This window comes from Podarcis raffonei, chromosome 7, assembly GCF_027172205.1.
Source record: "Podarcis raffonei isolate rPodRaf1 chromosome 7, rPodRaf1.pri, whole genome shotgun sequence".
In the NCBI taxonomy this organism is placed as follows: domain Eukaryota; kingdom Metazoa; phylum Chordata; class Lepidosauria; order Squamata; family Lacertidae; genus Podarcis; species Podarcis raffonei.
The window spans coordinates 77,999,567-78,016,736 of NC_070608.1; the positions used below are offsets into that span (position 1 = coordinate 77,999,567).

The 17,170-nt window shown below is 43.3% G+C and overlaps 1 protein-coding gene across 5 annotated transcripts in view; it reads left to right on the forward strand.

Annotated features, from left to right (window-relative positions):
• Positions 1-14,940, forward strand: part of DNAH5 (dynein axonemal heavy chain 5) — a 178,137-nt gene extending 163,197 nt beyond the window's left edge. For 2 of the 5 annotated variants that reach the window (XM_053397140.1, XM_053397142.1), the window contains 3 exons: positions 5,685-5,832; positions 11,616-11,773; positions 14,579-14,940. In XM_053397140.1, coding sequence (XP_053253115.1) covers positions 5,685-5,832; positions 11,616-11,721 — 254 coding nt within the window. In that variant the 3' untranslated portion in view covers positions 11,722-11,773; positions 14,579-14,940. Of the gene's footprint in view, positions 1-5,684; positions 9,638-11,615; positions 11,774-14,578 lie in introns of those variants that run through there. The other 3 variants (XM_053397143.1, XM_053397144.1, XM_053397141.1) reach the window with 2 other exon arrangements.
• The last annotated feature ends 2,230 nt before the right edge of the window (positions 14,941-17,170 follow it).

The window sequence follows — 17,170 nt, forward strand, 5'->3', positions numbered from 1 at the left end:
TTTGTGGCAGTGTCTGCCCATTATCTCATGGCTGACAGATTTCATGGCATGGCTGAGCTGTCAGTCAAATGATAGTGAGTTATGATGTCTTCCTCCAAGGACCAGTTTAGATGCTTCCTCTCCTGAATGCAGACAGCTGAAAAGTCTTATTTGAGGTGCTGACTTACTAAGAAGTAGCCCTTACTACATATAGTATTGCCAAATGGTGTGTCAACTCTTTGCACCAGTGTATCCCTGGCATCAGTAGCACTAGCATGCCTGCTTTATGGCCTCACTCACAAAGGAACTAGGACACTGCTAAGAAGGGTGAGAGAATGGATTAATAATGCAACATCTTGCTCACGTTCAAGACCTGACCTGGATCTGTATACAATGAGCCAAGATCAGAACTGCAGTCAGAAGGGCTTACAGTGGTACCTCGGGTTAAGTACTTAATTCGTTCCAGAGGTCTGTTCTTAACCTGAAACTGTTCTTAACCTGAAGCACCACTTTTGCTAATGGGGCCTCCTGCTGCCGCCATGCCGCCGGAGCACAATTTCTGTTCTTATCCTGAAGCAAAGTTCTTAACCTGAAGCACTATTTCTGGGTTAGCGGAGTCTGTATCCTGAAGCGTATGTAACCTGAGGTATCACTGCACTAGGATCAAGCAGAAGAACCCTCTGCAGGGTTCTGTGAGCATCCCTAAGTTGTTCTGGGTTCAGAGCTAGTTATTCCTTCAATATCGCCTTCCTTCCCATGAACATAGGTCTGCTACAATAAGAAAGCACATGCACTAAAAATAAAAATGGGAAGTCCCCCTTGAAAACAGGGGAAAGTGTGTGTGTGGTGTGTGTGTGTGTGTGTGTGTGTGTGTGTGTGTGTGTGTAGCCTCTAGGTGCACATAAATGTATCTATCGAGCTCATAATTACATTTGAAATAACTTCTTCAGGGGCACTTGCAAGCACAAGCAACTGGAGTCGTTGGCCTTCATTTTTTTTCTTTTTGCAAAAGATTCTGCAAAACCCACATCTTTTGTTCCAGATGGATTAATTATCATAATTGCCACCATCTGGTTCTGTGTTTATAATTAGTAATGCAGAAAAGGAACCCCTCTCCATTCATGAGCACAGAGCCCGTGCATATAGCCGGCTAGGCCTCCCGCTGGGTCTTCTATTTCACTCACATGCTAAGGTCACTTGGTTATTTGTTTCATCCTGCCAAGAGGTAAGGATGACTTCACCACATGTTAGGAACAAAATGCAGGGTAATTGGTCATCTTGGTTTGTACAGCAAAGGGGAAAGTTCTTAAACCATTGTTTCAGTACTTTGGCCATGAATTCAAAAGGAGAGTCTGCTGTAGAGGAGGAAACGAATGTCATACTCCTTGAAACGATAGTCTTGCATGCCACTATCCTATCTCTGTATCTATCTATCTGTCTATGTATCTATCTATGCAAATTGTGTGGATTAGAGAACAATAGTGTTGTAGTCTCGTTGCCGAGCAACAGTGTGCAGAGCTCAGTGGAGTGGGAGACCAGCCCACCAGAAGGGTCTCTGAGTTGGCAGAGTCAACATCCAAAGTCAGTCCAGTCCTAGGGTCAGGTGAACAGCAATCCACGTGGTCGGACGGTCTAGGGGTCAGGGAATCTGATGATCAAGGTTCAAGATGAGCAGGAAGCAGCAAGTTAGGACCGGGAACTACAAGTGTTTCCAGTATCTGACTGCTGCTGGAAGCTCTGCTTAAGAAGGCTGAAGGCAGCTGGTTCTCATCAGCACCTTCTCTGTGTACTTGAAGGCTGATCAGCTGAAGGTGGAGCCACTCTGCCTTCTTCCCCCTTCAGGATGTCATTCAGCAGGTGAAACTGACTCCTGGCCCATGAAACTCTGTCGTTGTGGAATATACTATTGTGCACTGGTTGTAGATGCAACACTGCTTAGCCCTTCGGAATTCTATGGACCTAAGCATTTACAAGGGATGCGGGGTGGCACTGTGGGTTAAACCACAGAGCCTAGGACTTGCCGATCAGAAGGTCGGTGGTTCAAATCCCCGTGACGGGGTGAGTTCCCGTTGCTCGGTCCCTGCTCCTGCCAACCTAGCAGTTCGAAAGCACATCAAAGTGCAAGTAGATAAATAGGTACCACTCCAGTGGGAAGGTAAACGGCATTTCCGTGCGCTGCTCTGGTTCTCCAGAAGCGGCTTAGTCATGCTGGCCACATGACCCGGAAGCTGTACGCCGGCTCCCTCGGCCAATAAAGCGAGATGAGTGCTGCAACCCCAGAGTCGGCCACGACTGGACCTAATGGTCAGGGGTCCCTTTACCTTTAAGCATTTACAACTGGGAATAAGATTGGACTATATGTTAGTGTGCCCTACTTTTTTTCCCCTGGAAGCCCTAGATCTTTCAACCAGAGCCAGGTGCTAAAGGCAAATAGTTAGAATAAAAGAACAGGGTGTTTTTGACCTTACCAGCCTTTCTAAAAAAATATTCTACTCCAGGACTTCCCCAAGTTTTCTTTGCTTCAGCACCCTTGTTTCAGGGGATACAGCCAGCTTCTTTGTTGCTGCCATTTCTAAACAACTGAGAATCAGAAAGTCTTGTCAGTCTCCTAGAGATCTGCCAGCAGATCCTGATCTATGTTCTGCCCACCTGCCCTGGTGTATTTATTTGTAAGTACGGTATATTTTCCCTGAATCCCGCATGTCCATTTTCAGGATTAAGACCAAGCACAGATGGCAGAAGAAGTTTGCTTGGTGTGAGCAGAAGAACAAAAAGACCCTTGGTCTCAGTAGGCCAACAGAAGTGCCTCATGCTCCCTTCTCCTTTTGCCAACTGCAGGGGTGGGCTTGGTTGCCAAGACACTCTGGGCTGGAAGGAAAGGGGCCAAGTGACGCTTGGTCCAAGCAGGCTGCTGCTCCTTTCCCCCTCTGCCAGATGCTGGGTGGCTTTCCTGGCAACGACTTGAAGTGTATTGGCCAATAAACAGGAAGTAGCTAATAAGCATGGATTTATGCATTGACTTTTGGGAGGTTAGATCAGCTTTATAAGCCATAATGGTACCCAGGGATAGGAAGTGAAGAGTAAAAAAACTTGTTAATGTGCTAAAGGAAAATCCAAAATATCAGAAGAGAGATGGGAACCATTATGCATTCTTTCATGGTTTAATTTAAATGATTATTATTATTTTTTTAAAAAAAAGAAGGAATGTCAATCTGCTTAAAATCAACTTTTCACTCTTGCAAGAATATATACTTGGGAGGCTACAAGTTGTAACCAGGTCGGCTGGAGCTAGTCTTGACAGCTAAATGTATGGAATTTGGATCTGCTTCAGCAAGCAAGTCAAAAGATTGAAAGAGCAACTTTAGAAGTGAAGAGAAGGACCTCTGGGGTTCATGTAGGAAGGAAGCAGCTGTCAAAATGGTTTGTGGGTTGGAGAGATGGACACCCAAAGCCCAGGCTGCTTGGCGTTGTAGAATTCAGCCTGTGCTGCTTGCCTGAAAGCAGTCAGTTTGGTTTGAGAAATAAAACCAAGCATGAAAGAAATATAAAAGCTGTGAAGTCCACAGTCTTGTGGACTATTTTCCTACTTTTTCTTTTTAGCCCAGTCAGCTCTGTGGCTAAGGCTGTTTGCTTAACGGAGATTATTAGAGGTAAGCAAGCCGCTCAGGTATGAGTTGCAGCTATGTGAGGGGCTTGAATATTGCAAGACTCTTGCGGGGTCCCTCTCAGAAGCAGGAAGTGGGGTTTGCCCCCACCACAATCAAGTTTCCAAGTGTGGCATTTTATATTTTCCTCATAAGAGTGAACAGCAGTCATTTGGGGGGGGGGAGTTAATATGTGTACCTGGCAACATTGCTGACATATTGATAAATCTGCCCATGTCAGGATAAGATTGAGCCCCTGGATCTTATAAATTCTGGTTGCTTCCAGACTCTTCCTATTTTTGAGTGGGGGTCAATTAGATCCTGGTAAATTTTGGCTGTGCAGTTGTAGTTGCTTGCACAACGATCCTGCTTCTCCCCAAAACTGGATTTTTTGCAGTAAGGAAGGTCAAGGGGAAATGCACTGGGATGCAGTGACATCTAATCTCCCCGCAAACAAATCAGAACAAATGCTCATTAAATAGTCAACATTGTCTAATCCCCTTGCAAACAAATCAGGATGGATGTGCAGTAAAGAGGCCATCTGGAAGCAAAGCAAACCTTTCCCTAAAGGGTTTGGTCACTGTCTTTGTTTCTAACTTCCTTAGTGCTCAAAACTGCAGTCAGAGACCAACAACCTGATCCAATGTAGAAGTGAACGTGGGTGGCGCTGTGGTGTAAACCACTGAGCCTTGGGCTTGCCGAACAGAAGGGTGGCGGTTCAAATCCCCGGGACGGGGTGAGCTCCTGTTGCTCGGTCCCTGCTCCCGCCAACCTAGCAGTCCGAAAGCAGGCAAAGTGCAAGTAGATAAATAGGTACCGCTCTGGTGGGAAGGTAAACGGTGTTTCCGTGCACTGCTCTGGTTTCGCCAGAAGCGGCTTAGTCATGCTGGCCACATGACCCGGAAGAACTGTCTGCGGACAAACGTCGGCTCCCTCAGCCAGTAAAGCGAGATGAGCGCCGCAACCCCAGAGTCGTTTGTGACTGGACTTAACTATCAGGGGTCCTTTACCTTGACCTCTTAAGCCCACTGAAATAAGTCTGCATCAGATGAGTCTGAATGTTACCAGTTGGTTATAGGAAGGATCTTCAGGACTGCAGAGAGGGGCATTTAACTAGAGTTTGGAGTTCTGCTATAGACTTAAATTTAACTATTTGCTAGAAATTCCTTGGTTTGCAGTTTTAAAAGCAGTACTTTTAAAATAGTTTTGCTGCTGCGTGTTTCTGGAGAGGAATTTCATGCCATATTGGAGGAGATCTGCGTCGAATGGTGCCTAGACACCATTTGCTTACAGTAGCTAGATAAAAGAAGGTGCCCATTGTGGCTTCTCAAAAGTAGTGTTGATGCCAACTCCCTTCAGACAATGTACGTGAGGTCTCTGACCTTCAATTTGTGGAGGGCTTTAAATATAGGAATGGTGATGTGCTATAGAAGGGGTGTGGGGACATGAGTGGCACTGTGGTCTAAGCCTCTTGGGCTTGCCAATATGAAGGTCGGTGGTTCAAATCCCTGTGACGGGGTGAGCTCCCGTTGCTCTGTCCCAGCTCCTGCCAACTTAGCAGTTCGAAAACACACCAGCGCAAGTAGATAAATAGGTACCACTGTGGCGGGAAGGTAAATGGTATTTCTGTGCACTCTGGTTTCTGTCACGGTGTTCCGTTGCACCAAAAGTCATGTTGGCCACATGACCCAGAAAGCTGTATGTGGACAAATGTTGGCCGATAAAGCGAGATGAGCACCGCAACCCCAGAGTCGGCCACGACTGGACCTAATGGTCAGGAGTCCCTTTACCTTTATAGAAGGGGTGGAGTTTGCAAATTTTCCTCTGCTCCCCCTTGTATGGTTGTATTCCTGTAAGGGGAAAGAACAAGGAACTGATGTTAAATCTTGACACATCCAAGCCCAATGTTCTTGTTGCTGCATTTCGGTGGCAATTTTCTCTTTAAATTGGAAGTTCCAGATAGGACACCGATTTTAATTTCATATGGGTTTTTTCCTATAAGATGTTTGCTCTGTTCATAGCCCTATGACAATGAAGTGTTTTCTTCCTTCATCTCCCTAGCTTCGAGAGATCCACGCTTGTACTCCTGCCCAATCTACAAAAAACCCGTTCGGACAGATCTGAATTATATCGCTGCAGTGGACCTCCGGACCACACAACCTCCTGAGCATTGGATATTGCGTGGAGTTGCCCTTCTGTGTGATGTCAAGTAATGTTAAGAGAACACTTGCATGTTCTTAAAGTGTTGCCCCCCACCCACCCGAGGCTTTTAGAACAGCCTTTTCCCTTCACATTCTTCATTTGAACATCCACATCACAAGGAAATAGCTAGGTGACTGGTCACAGGGTTGCTTGTTGCGTTTTAAATATCAATTATATCAAGAGTATTGCTCTATTCTTCTACTTTGACTTTCTTTCAAAGGTTAACAGGCTTTATCAAATTTCCCAGAACTAGAAAGCTCGCTGAATACATGCCCTCATTTATCTCTGAGGGACTTTTTGCGTGTGTCACTGAAGTGTGCTTGTAAACATCAAGTTAAGTGACTAAGTATATACGCAGAGCAAGCTATCTGTCACTGTGACCCTCTAGTGCGATAAATAAATGGCAATTTCTATAGAGAGAAAAAAATGGAGTGCCACTTTCCACATAAAATCTACCCCCCATACGCACAGCAGTTTAAACTGAACTGTTGGCATTGTCAAGGCTGGTTTGCGATGTTTCTTCAACTAACCCAGGTTTGGGAGTCCTTTCTGGAACACTTGAAATTCAATGGGCTGCAATTCAGATAGAGCTGCAGCCCTGTTGAAATCAATCAGGAGTTAAGTTATGCACAAACAGCCTCTGGATTATACCCACTCTCCCTGACATAATTACAGGGAATGGAGTCCTTAAGCAAAGTTCTGGATTGTTGTACCAGAATTACTGAAGGCCCCAAAATGGGGAAGGGGGACACTACCACCATCTCTTTCTGCGCTATTTTATTTTCGTATCTTCCCTCTTCATCATTCCTATCCTGTTCCCCTTTTCAAACCTTTCTCACTACTAGTGTAGTTAACATTTCATGTTTGGAGTCAGCTGAAGAGAAATGTAAATCATGCCAAGCAATTTGACTCTGTCACACTTCACGTCAAATCCTATTTCTCAGTTGTAAGCTACTGGGTGAGAGTGTCTAGAATTTGTTTCAAAGCGGCCTGGCTCAGTCTCAATGAAAGAAAAGTCCAAACCCCAAATGTGTTTTGATTATATTTTAAAACTTCCATGTATGTAAGCAGCCTGTGGATAGCAAGAAACTCATTAAAATTAATGTGCAGTGTTTTTGTTCATAGGCATCAAAATTCAAAACTTTTTTTATATGCTTCTTGTCTGTGGTTTTCCTATCTCGTTGCAGAATCAAATATTTGATAACCCTGAACTTTTTTTAAAAAATCCAAGTGGCCAGCCCTCCATTTTTCAGTGGTTCAGTATATGAGTGGCATGCATTACTTTCTAGGTTCAACCCCCAACACTTCCAGTTAGAAATAGCCTTGGACTCACTTGGGAGATTGGGGACTCTCCTTGGAGGTTTTTAAGCAGAGGTTGGCTGGCCTTCTGCCATGGATGCTTTAGCTGAGATTCTTGCATTGCAGGGGATTAGAGTAGATGACCCTTGGGGTCCCTTCCAGCCCTGTGATTCTGTGACTACAAAATGCCTCTGTCTTAAACCTTTGAGTGTTTAAGACCAGTCAATAGATAATATTGGTCAGATAGACCAGTGGTCTGACTTAATATATAAGACACCTTACATATTCAGGGTAAAGCTCTGAAATGCATGGATATTGTTCAAATGTCCAGGAGCTAAACTGAGACAAGGCACGGCTGATAATTTCACTGCCCTCCAGACTCCATTCTCCCATAGCAACTGTTCAGTGATCTTCTTAATCCAAATACCGATATAAAAAACCCTAGTCTTCCCTCTCTTGCTTTAGCTGTTCCCCTATATGCAAATTCTTTCATGATTTGAACTTTTGAAACGGAATAAATATTGCAAAACACTTTCTGGAAATGTGCCTAATTGATTCAGAGTGAGTTGCTGTGTTATCTTGGCATAGAGCTTCACCTTCCTGAGGGCGAAGAATTATTGGTTCTTTTGTATTGATTAGTGATCTTTAAAGACATTGACAATGGAGAGCAGCGTAAGTTAGTCACACTTTGTACATGGATTCACTTGACACAGGACTCTGCTGGCAAAAGAAATTCTGAATGAGGACTGAAATTGAGGCAGATATAGCATAGTGCGCTCATCATTGTAAGGGGTGCTGCAGTGGTTAGTGGATATTTTCGCATCCAGAAAATATTTGCAGGTAGTAGGATGAAAGTGACTTGCATATATCACCGGAGAACATCAAGAGCTAGAGCGACCAAACAGAGGAAACACTGCTTTGTATATGAACACAAATACACAATCACGAATTTGTAGGAATCTAACATTTCCATTTATGATTATGCGCAAAAGAGAAGTCTTTACTTTTACAAAAAATGAACGCTGAAATCTGTTTTCGAACCACTGATTGTAATTGGCGTGTTGATAAGTGATTGACATTGTAGAATGCCATTTGTGTGCTTGTGGAAAGCATTTAAATACAAAGTCAAATTTATTAATATTGGAACACATTCGAAGAAGAATGTGAACAGTTTTTTGTTTATTCCAGCAGTATGGGATGTTGCAGATTGCACTGGCAAATCTGCTTTGATGGTACCAGACGAGAGCAAGTCCTTTTTAGAAAGTTTCTATTGCCTCTTTGTTATTTAGGTAGGCAGATAAGGGATTGGCAGCTCCTGTTCTAGATAACCAGACAGATGTTCTTGGTCTGCATCAGGCCTGGAGAGCTTGTGACTCACTAAGCTGAACACAACTAACCAACTAAACAAGGTGGCCCACTAAGGTCTTGGGGGAAAAGCCTGTTTGTGCCTGAGACTGCAAGAAATTGGAGGTATTAAGAACCTAACAGACCACAGCGCATGTCTGGTGTGTTGATCTGGACTTGGTGGGTCACCTGCTGTGCAAACCTGACATCCATGTAGCTCTTGGCTGCTTTCAAATTTGTTTTGCTCTCCTGCTTTCTCCATTCAGCTCCAAATACAGAGTTTGGAATAGAAAAATCAAAGTGAAGGCTGTGCTTGAGCCTGTCCACATGTGGTCTTTGAGCACATTTCTTGCCTTTACTGCATTTGCTGAGCAGCACAAGGAAATCATGGAGCCCCATTCTGCACTATGCTATTTTCAAAAGCAATATATAGCTCTGATCTTTACCTTCCCTTCACCTGCGAATCACCACAAATATACATCTAAAGTTCAGGTAGGAAATTCATTCGCCATTGAATTCTGACTGCAAAGGACCTATTTTACTCAACAATTGGGGAAAAAAACCCCAGGAATTGTGAGTTTATCTTGCCCTGTATGTTATGCACTGAGTGAGAATGCAATTGCTAAATATAATTGTGAGACTGAGTCCACTTTTCTTTTCAGCAAATTTGCTTTACTGTTCTCTTTACAGCTCTTCCCTTCCTTTTTCCCTTTCTGTCACCTCTTAATCTCTATTCTCACATCCTTTGCCCCATCTCAACATGAAACTTGATTTTTACTCATCTTATTTTGCCACCCTTTCCTCATTCCATGGTTCATTGTATTCTGTAGTTATCCCCCCTCCCCTTCAGGAGTTTGAAAATAGCCAAGAACAATGTGTTAAGAAGCCAGGGTTTTGCTAACTTCTTAAGCGATTAAACTCTTGGTAAGTCATTGCTGGTGATACAGAATTGATCAGTTGAGTCTAATTATATGCCATCTTTTCATAGCGAGAGGTGCCCAAAAGCAGCTTACAACAAGCGCTCCAAATGTCAAAATACAGAGCATGGGGTTGGGAGAAGTCAGTTAACAAAACATATCAATAAATTCCAAAAGGACAAAAATAAACACAGAATATATTTGATACTACAGGAGATATGAACTAGGCTTAAATACAAAGCAAAAGAAAAAGGTTGACCATAAAATTCTAGGTGCCAGTTCTGCTGCATCCCAGGGAACAACCACAGGCAACACTCGGCTAATAATGTTCTAAAAAAATATTTGTAGCATGTATTATTTCACAATTCTTAAACAGAAAATATCCCAGGGAACATCAGCAGCCTAGCTTAATTAAGAGGGGAGCAGACTTCTCACCAGGCTAGATGACATACACCTGGAAAAGTCTTCCTTCCTTTCATTTTATTCCTGGGTTGTTTACAACTTGCACAACAAATCAAAATCATGGTGACCATTACGATATAAAACTCTTTAAAACATCAAATAAAAATTCCTCGCAAAGTTATGGTAATACAGGAGGATATCTATGTGCTCATTAGCAACTATCCATGTTACACCCACACTTTCCAAAGGCCTGGTCAAAGAGGGATGACATAAAGAACAGCACACCACAGGGCACATGGAGGTGATTCATTTTTTTAATTGGCCTGGCTAAGTTCAACCATCCTATGCAATTGTTTAAGTACTTTGCTAAGTTTAACTCACTTCTTTCAGGATCAAACAGCCTCCAATATAGCCATGATTTTGAAAGCTCCAAGGAGAAATATCCAATTTTAATGCAGTAATATAACATAGCATTACGGATGATTGTGTATAGTACCAAGGGTTTATAGGAATAATTTCTGCAGGTCTGTAATGGTCTGTAATATTAATTACAATAGGATATAACAGCTTCTTGATACCTTAACGCAAATACTTTTTCCAGAAACTCAAAATCACCTGGAGAGTTTAATACCGCCTTATCCTATCTGCTGTATCAATACAAGGTGGCTTTTGAGGTGCTAAATGTCTATAAACAATATGTTGAAGTGATCCTACCTCAGAAACCTATTTTAGGCTTGCGGTGTTTCACTTTCCCCCAATTCACTTTCACTGGGATTGCAAAGACTCCGGTGCCATTTTAATGAAACTGTTAAAACACACAGGTAGTGCAGGGACGCAGGTGGCACTGTGGGTAAAACCTCAGTGCCTAGGACTTGCTGATCATATGGTCGGCGGTTCGAATCCCCGCGGTGGGGTGAGCTCCCGTTGTTCGGTCCCAGCTCCTGCCCACCTAGCAGTTCGAAAGCACGTCAAAGTGCAAGTAGATAAATAGGGACCGCTTTACAGCGGAAAGGTAAACGCCATTTCCGTGTGCTGCGCTGGTGCTGGCTCGCCAGCTGCAGCTTCGTCACGCTGGCCACATGACCCGGAAGTGTCTTCGGACGGCGACGGCTCATGGCCTCTAGAGCGAGATGAGCATGCAACCCTAGAGTCAGACACGACTGGCCCGTACGGGCAGGGGTACCTTTACCTTTACCTTAAAACACAACCAACACCGGCCCTCATTGGATAGGCTGGATGAAATTCCATTATTTTAGTAGAATACATGGAGTATGAAATGGTACGTGTTAGGGCAGAAAGTTTTGCATATTGCTGAAACCCATTTTTGGGCCAGATATTACAAAAGTATGGAGGGTTAAAATGCTGGAAAGAGGAGCTTTTGAATTAAAACAGGTGTGTGTGTGTGATTGTGCAAGTATTCAGAGTGAAATGAAAAACATTTTCATGGCAAAAGATGTTAGCTGGATGTTGTTGAATGCGGTCCATACAAGAAGCAGCAGATTTGAACAGCAGCTGTAGGAACTACATCACAAATATTCTGCCTTTGTTGTGGGTGGTTTACCTCTCCCCACACTCCAAAAATTGAAGTATTGATATCTCTCTCTCTGCTTAAAGCAAAAGCTAAAAAGGAAAACTTCATCCACTGCTAGTTTCTGCAGGATTATAAGCTTAAAATAATGCTATAATGCAAAAATATAAAATGTAAATATTGAGGGAAACGTATTAATCAGTGTCTTGTCCCCCAAGGCCTCCTGCCAATAATGTAAAGCTTCTGTTGACTTTTGTGTTTGTGTGTGAATTAAATAACTATTCCTATGTCCAAAAACAGGGAGATGAGTGTAATGAGTGTCCTTCACTACCTCGACAGCCGGCAAAGGAAGGGGCAGAGGAGGGAGAGGGATGAGAGGCTTCTCAGCATTTCTTCCAGTTTTTAACTCTTTGCCCTGTTGGTCCTTGGGATTCCGTGGCATTAGCCGCAGAATCATGGTAAGCAGTCAATGATGTTGGGAAGGGATTGTGTTCCCGATGATACGTTTCTCTTGTTGTTTAGAATAGATACTGCGAAGCCCTTCCATGTCTCTATGCTGTGCGACATGACACTTAGTTCTTTTCTTTGGACTAGCCATCTTTTGTTGATTCGCTTTTTATGGAGAACCCAGAAGAAGTTGTTGCCAAATTATTGCACTCCAAATTTTTCTGTGTTGTCCCCTCACATTTTTTCCAGACCTCAATGACAGTGCTTTAAAATAAATAAAATAAAAAATAAAATAAAATAAAATAAAATAAAAAATAAAATAAAATAAAATAAAATAAAATAAAATAAAATAAAATAAAATAAAATAAAATAAAATAAAATAAAATAAAATAAAATAAAATAAAATAAAATAAAATAAAATATTGCAGTGCTGATCTGCCCAATGTGGATAGGCTAGTTCAGGGGTCAGCAAACTTTTTCAGCAGGGGCCGGTCCACTGTCCCTCAGATCTTGTGGGGGGCCGGACTATATTTTGGAAAAAAAAATGAACCAATTCCTATGCCCCACAAATAACCTAGAGATGCATTTTAAATAAAAGCACACATTCTACTCATGTAGAAACACACTGATTCCTGGACCGTCCGCAGGCCAGATTGAAAAGGCGATTGGGCTGGATCCGGCCCCCGGTTGCCTATCCATGGTATAGGTGCTACTGTTGGTTTTTTTAAGGATAGTTGTGTCTTCAGTTGAAAGTTTATTTCTTTCAAGTTCAGCCTGTTCTTCTATTTCCTCTTTAGTATATCTGGAAGATGAGGGATGGATTGCTCCCCATGGCAATGGGCTGGCAGATAAAATTACTGATTTCCTCCCATTATTTCTCCTTCACCTTAAATAATAATTTAATAATTAATAATTATGATAATTAATATTAATTATATAATTATAATTATAATAATTTTATTTGCACACGCCTGCCCCACCCCAATCTGACTGGGTTGCCCCAGCCACTCTGGTGCTTATTTTGCTATAAGAAGGGGAAACTAATGGATGCAAATGAGTACATGATGTCTCTTCCCTGTGTGAGCAGAACCTGACAAAGGGAAATACATCACTGAACAGGAAGAAATTAGAGAGCAAGAATTTATAAGGAAGAAGCCTTTAATTAACATTGGAAAGGGTCCCTTGCTGGAGTTATTTGAGAGTAAAAAATATAGAAGAATCTTGGCCGTTTTAGATAATGTGTTAAATACTGTGTAGAACCTCTGGGATGTATTTAAATGAATAATTGCACTTGTGGAAATAAGTGCAACAGTTTCTTCTAAAGCAAAGGGACACCCCCATTTCCCATGCCCCACCGCACCCTCCTAAAATCAGCTCTGGAAGGTCAGGAGAACCCCAAAACAGTGATTGAGGAGAGGAAGAAGAGGGATTGTTCTGCTGGGCAAAAGTATGATCTCCTTCATACAACCACCTATTTTTAATTCCACCTTCAGCTCACTGAAGAAATGTAAATGCCTCTGCAATGCTAAAGGACAGTGTTGTGGAAGCAACAATCCTTTCCTTGCTGTTCAAAATCTGAAATAATTAAGATTCATCAGGATCATTGGACCACAACGAGACAGATGTGGCAGATACAGGGCTTCCCTGGAAAACGGGAGTCCAACATCTTCTTGCTTCTTCCCGTGGTAATCATCTAGATTCACAAAATATGTGGTGCACCCTAATCTTGCTTTGGAGTTTTCCTACCCCCACCAATGAAGTTGCAGAAGGGGTCAGGGCAACTCAGAGCATGAGTGTCAGAGGAGAGCAGCTAATTTGTTTTGTATCGTTGAACATCATGAAAGCTGTTGAGAACTGATTCATAAACTTGCCTACCCTATCCTGGATGATGTTTTTGGCCACGATTGTAGAGAGTAACACTGGGATGCAACAGAACCCCAGGAACAGGGTTCTAAGCATTGCATCCTATGTCAGTGTTGTCTTGAATAACAACAGGCTTCTACCACTGCCACCACCCTGATTATTATTTTTTAAAAAATTGAAGAGAAATGTGGAAATGAACAGCATTAAGTGCAGCTCTGGTAGATTCTGAGTTATGGGACAGGCCTTGTTTGGAAGGCAGGTCAACCTAATGTGGTGGGTTAGACAGCAGCTTAAAGCACCAGTGTTGGAATATGGATTAGGATTGACCCTTCAGATCTTGGAGCACCATCCTAGCTTGTTCTTGGTTTGTCCTCTGCCACTAACTTCCATGCAGCTACCTTCCCTGCTCAGGCTTGGGTGAGTCATGGAACTGTGGTAGGCAATGGGTAGTGTGGGTCAGAGTATGGGATCTTTGTATTTCATGGGTCTTCAGCTGCCCAAAGATCTTGACTCAGAGCCTCAACTTGGGCAGCTGTTGTGTCTTCTCCCCCCTCTAATATTGTGGATCCATCTCAGAACAGCCTCCTCCCTTTTGTTGATTACCTCCCCGATACAAGTTGTCACAATGAGCTCAGATAGTTGTCGTGGAAGTTTCCTTTCTCCTTCGCCCAGGCTGCAAATCTCCCGACTTGTTAGCATAATAACTGAAGTATTTCAAGTAGAAATAATGCACAAATGATTAGGTAATGAGGAGACGGTGATGGCGGAAATCACTGCTTAGAAATTGTTAAATGATAATACATTCCCCCCAAACCCAGATCAGACAGGCCAAGAAGAATTTAATTTTCTGCCCACTTAAATGTACAGAGAAATGTCTTCTTTTCGGAGTGCTATTTCATTGGCCATCTAATTGACTAGTAAATAGAAACTTTAGCTTTCCTTTTCCTACGCAGCTTGCAATTTCTTCCCTGATTTCTGCATAAGTGTGCTTTGTGAGGCTTCCTTGATGTGATTCTGAACCCTGTAGTGTGTGGCATGCATACGGTAGCCAGCTATGATGCGTTACGAATACTTGGAAGAAGAAGAACATCAGCTTCAAGGCCTGTTAACTAATTCATGCATTGTTTCGTCTTGTTTTAAAATCTCTCTATGTAGGAATTGCTAAAACTACTGTAAATTCCTTTCCAGATTGTGAACAATATATGCATTACCTTATCGCAATGAGTCCCAAGCTCTGTGCTAGGGCACACATGCAAGAGAACTTCTAGTGTGCCAGAAGAAATAAAAGACTCCTGTGATCCCAAAGTGCCCAGAAGAGACTGACGCCCACATCTCTGCATGATTTACTGGGATTGCCTCTTTCCAATCAGCCTCAACTCAGGGTGATTGGATCATATAATCCCTCCCCATGATGAGACATAGTAGAGTGAGGCATGCCTAGAACAGTGACTCGTGCAGTTCTAAGGGCGCTTCCAGACAACCCGTTTCTTGTGCATTCATCCTTGTTGGTTTTGCAGGAGCCAGTGTGGTGTAGTGGCTAAGAGCGGTGGACTTGTAATCTGGTGAACCGGGTTCGCTTCCCCGCTCCCCCACACGCAGTTGCTGGGTGACCTTGGGCTAGTCACGCTTCTCTGAAGTCTCTCAGCCCCACTCACCTCACAGAGTGTTTGTTGTGGGGGAGGAAGGGAAAGGAGAATGTTAGCCGCTTTGAGACTCCTTCGGGTAGTGATAAAGTGGGATATCAAACCCAAACTCTTCTTCTTCTTCTTGCAGGGAGATTAGATGACACTGGCTAATCTAAGAATCACAGACTTGAAGGGACCACAAGGGTCATCTGGTCCAAGCATCTGCCATTCAGGAATCTTTGGCCCAATGCGGGGCTCAAATCCAAAATCCTGAGATTAAGTGCCCCGTGCTCTACCGACTGAGCAATGAGCATTCATTCTGATTTGCTTATGCGGATTTGTTGTGCTTGCAACATTTGCGTCAGCAACATTTCATCATTTTCCCTACCACAAAAAGTCGGATCTTTGGGTGGGGGGAGCGGGTTTGCTGCGCAAGACCTCCTAATCAATTACAATGGTGCAAGCTGAATTTGCAGGCGTATGATTGAATCCCACCCCAAAACAGTGACGGTTTGGAAGCGCCCTAAGTTCTCACGGAATAGCTCTCGCTGTTTTTCTACATTCCCGCTATATGCGCTCAGCCACCTGAGTTGCAAGCAAAGTATAAGAACATAAGAGAATCAGGCCACAGCAGGGACTGGATCAAGCCAAAGGCCCATCTAGTCCAACAACCTGTTTTCACAGTGGCTAACCGGATGCCTATGGGAAGCCCAATAGGATAAGGCTACCAGACGTCCCCATTTCCCAGGGACAGTCCCCGGATTTACAAATCAGCCCCCATACAAAATCCATTGAAGTTGAAAAGTGTCCCCGTATTCATTGAAAACAATCTGGTAACCTTACAATAGGAGGACCTGAGTGCAACAGTACTCTGTTTACTTATGGTTCCCAGTGACTTGTATTTAGTGGCATTCAGCCTCCAACGATGGAGGGAGAACATAGCCATTATGGTTCGTATCTTGGAGGCAAGACAACTAGGTTTAAAGGGGTGATGCCTTTCACATCTCCAGAAATGTGTGTCCCCCACCCCCGTTACATAGGTATAAAACACTCAGAATTTAGGACTGTAAATGCCATAGAGCATTGTGACTTTTATTCTCTCTGAAGTTCTGAAACTTGCTCCTGTCCCTAGTCAGCACAATTGTGCTCTAATTCCAGGTTTGGTTGGAGCTATGAACAGGAGCAGGCCTCCTAGGGAGTGGGAATACACTGCAAAGTTTGAATCCCCGTGACGGGGTGAGCTCCTGTTGCTCGGTCCCTGCTCCTGCCAACCTAGGAGTTCGAAAGGACGTCAAAGTGCAAGTAGATAAATAGGTACCACTCTGGTGGGAAGGTAAATGGCGTTTCTATGCGCTGCTCTGGTTCACCAGAAGCGGCTTAGTCATGCTGGCCACATGACCCAGAAGCTGTACACCGGCTCCCTCGGCCAATAAAGCGAGATGAGCGCCGCAACCCCAGAGTCGTCCATGACTGGACCTAATAGTCAGAGGTCCCTTTACCTTTATGAACAGGAGCAGGCCTCCTAGGGAGTGGGAATACACTGCAAAGTTTTGTTGTACATCACACTATATGTTTAATGCACATTCAAAGCACACATTCTTTCCTTCAGAGAATTCTGGGTGCTGTAGTTTACCCCTCACAGATTTACAATTCCCAGCAGCCCTGAACAAACTAAAGTGCCCACAATTCTTTGAGGGGGGAAACGTATTTCGAAGGTGCTTTATAGTGTGCACGCAGCCTTATTCTCTCTAAAAGTGAACCCTTTTGGATACAAGAGTGAAGTTGTTTCTCCCGTTTTTAGCCAGGAAAAAGGTGTGCCTCGGGTATTCACACGTTTCAGCAACATTGCTTATTAAGAAGGCATTTGTATTTTTTTGAATATGGAGTTATGGGGGAAATGGTTTAAGAATGTGATGCTTG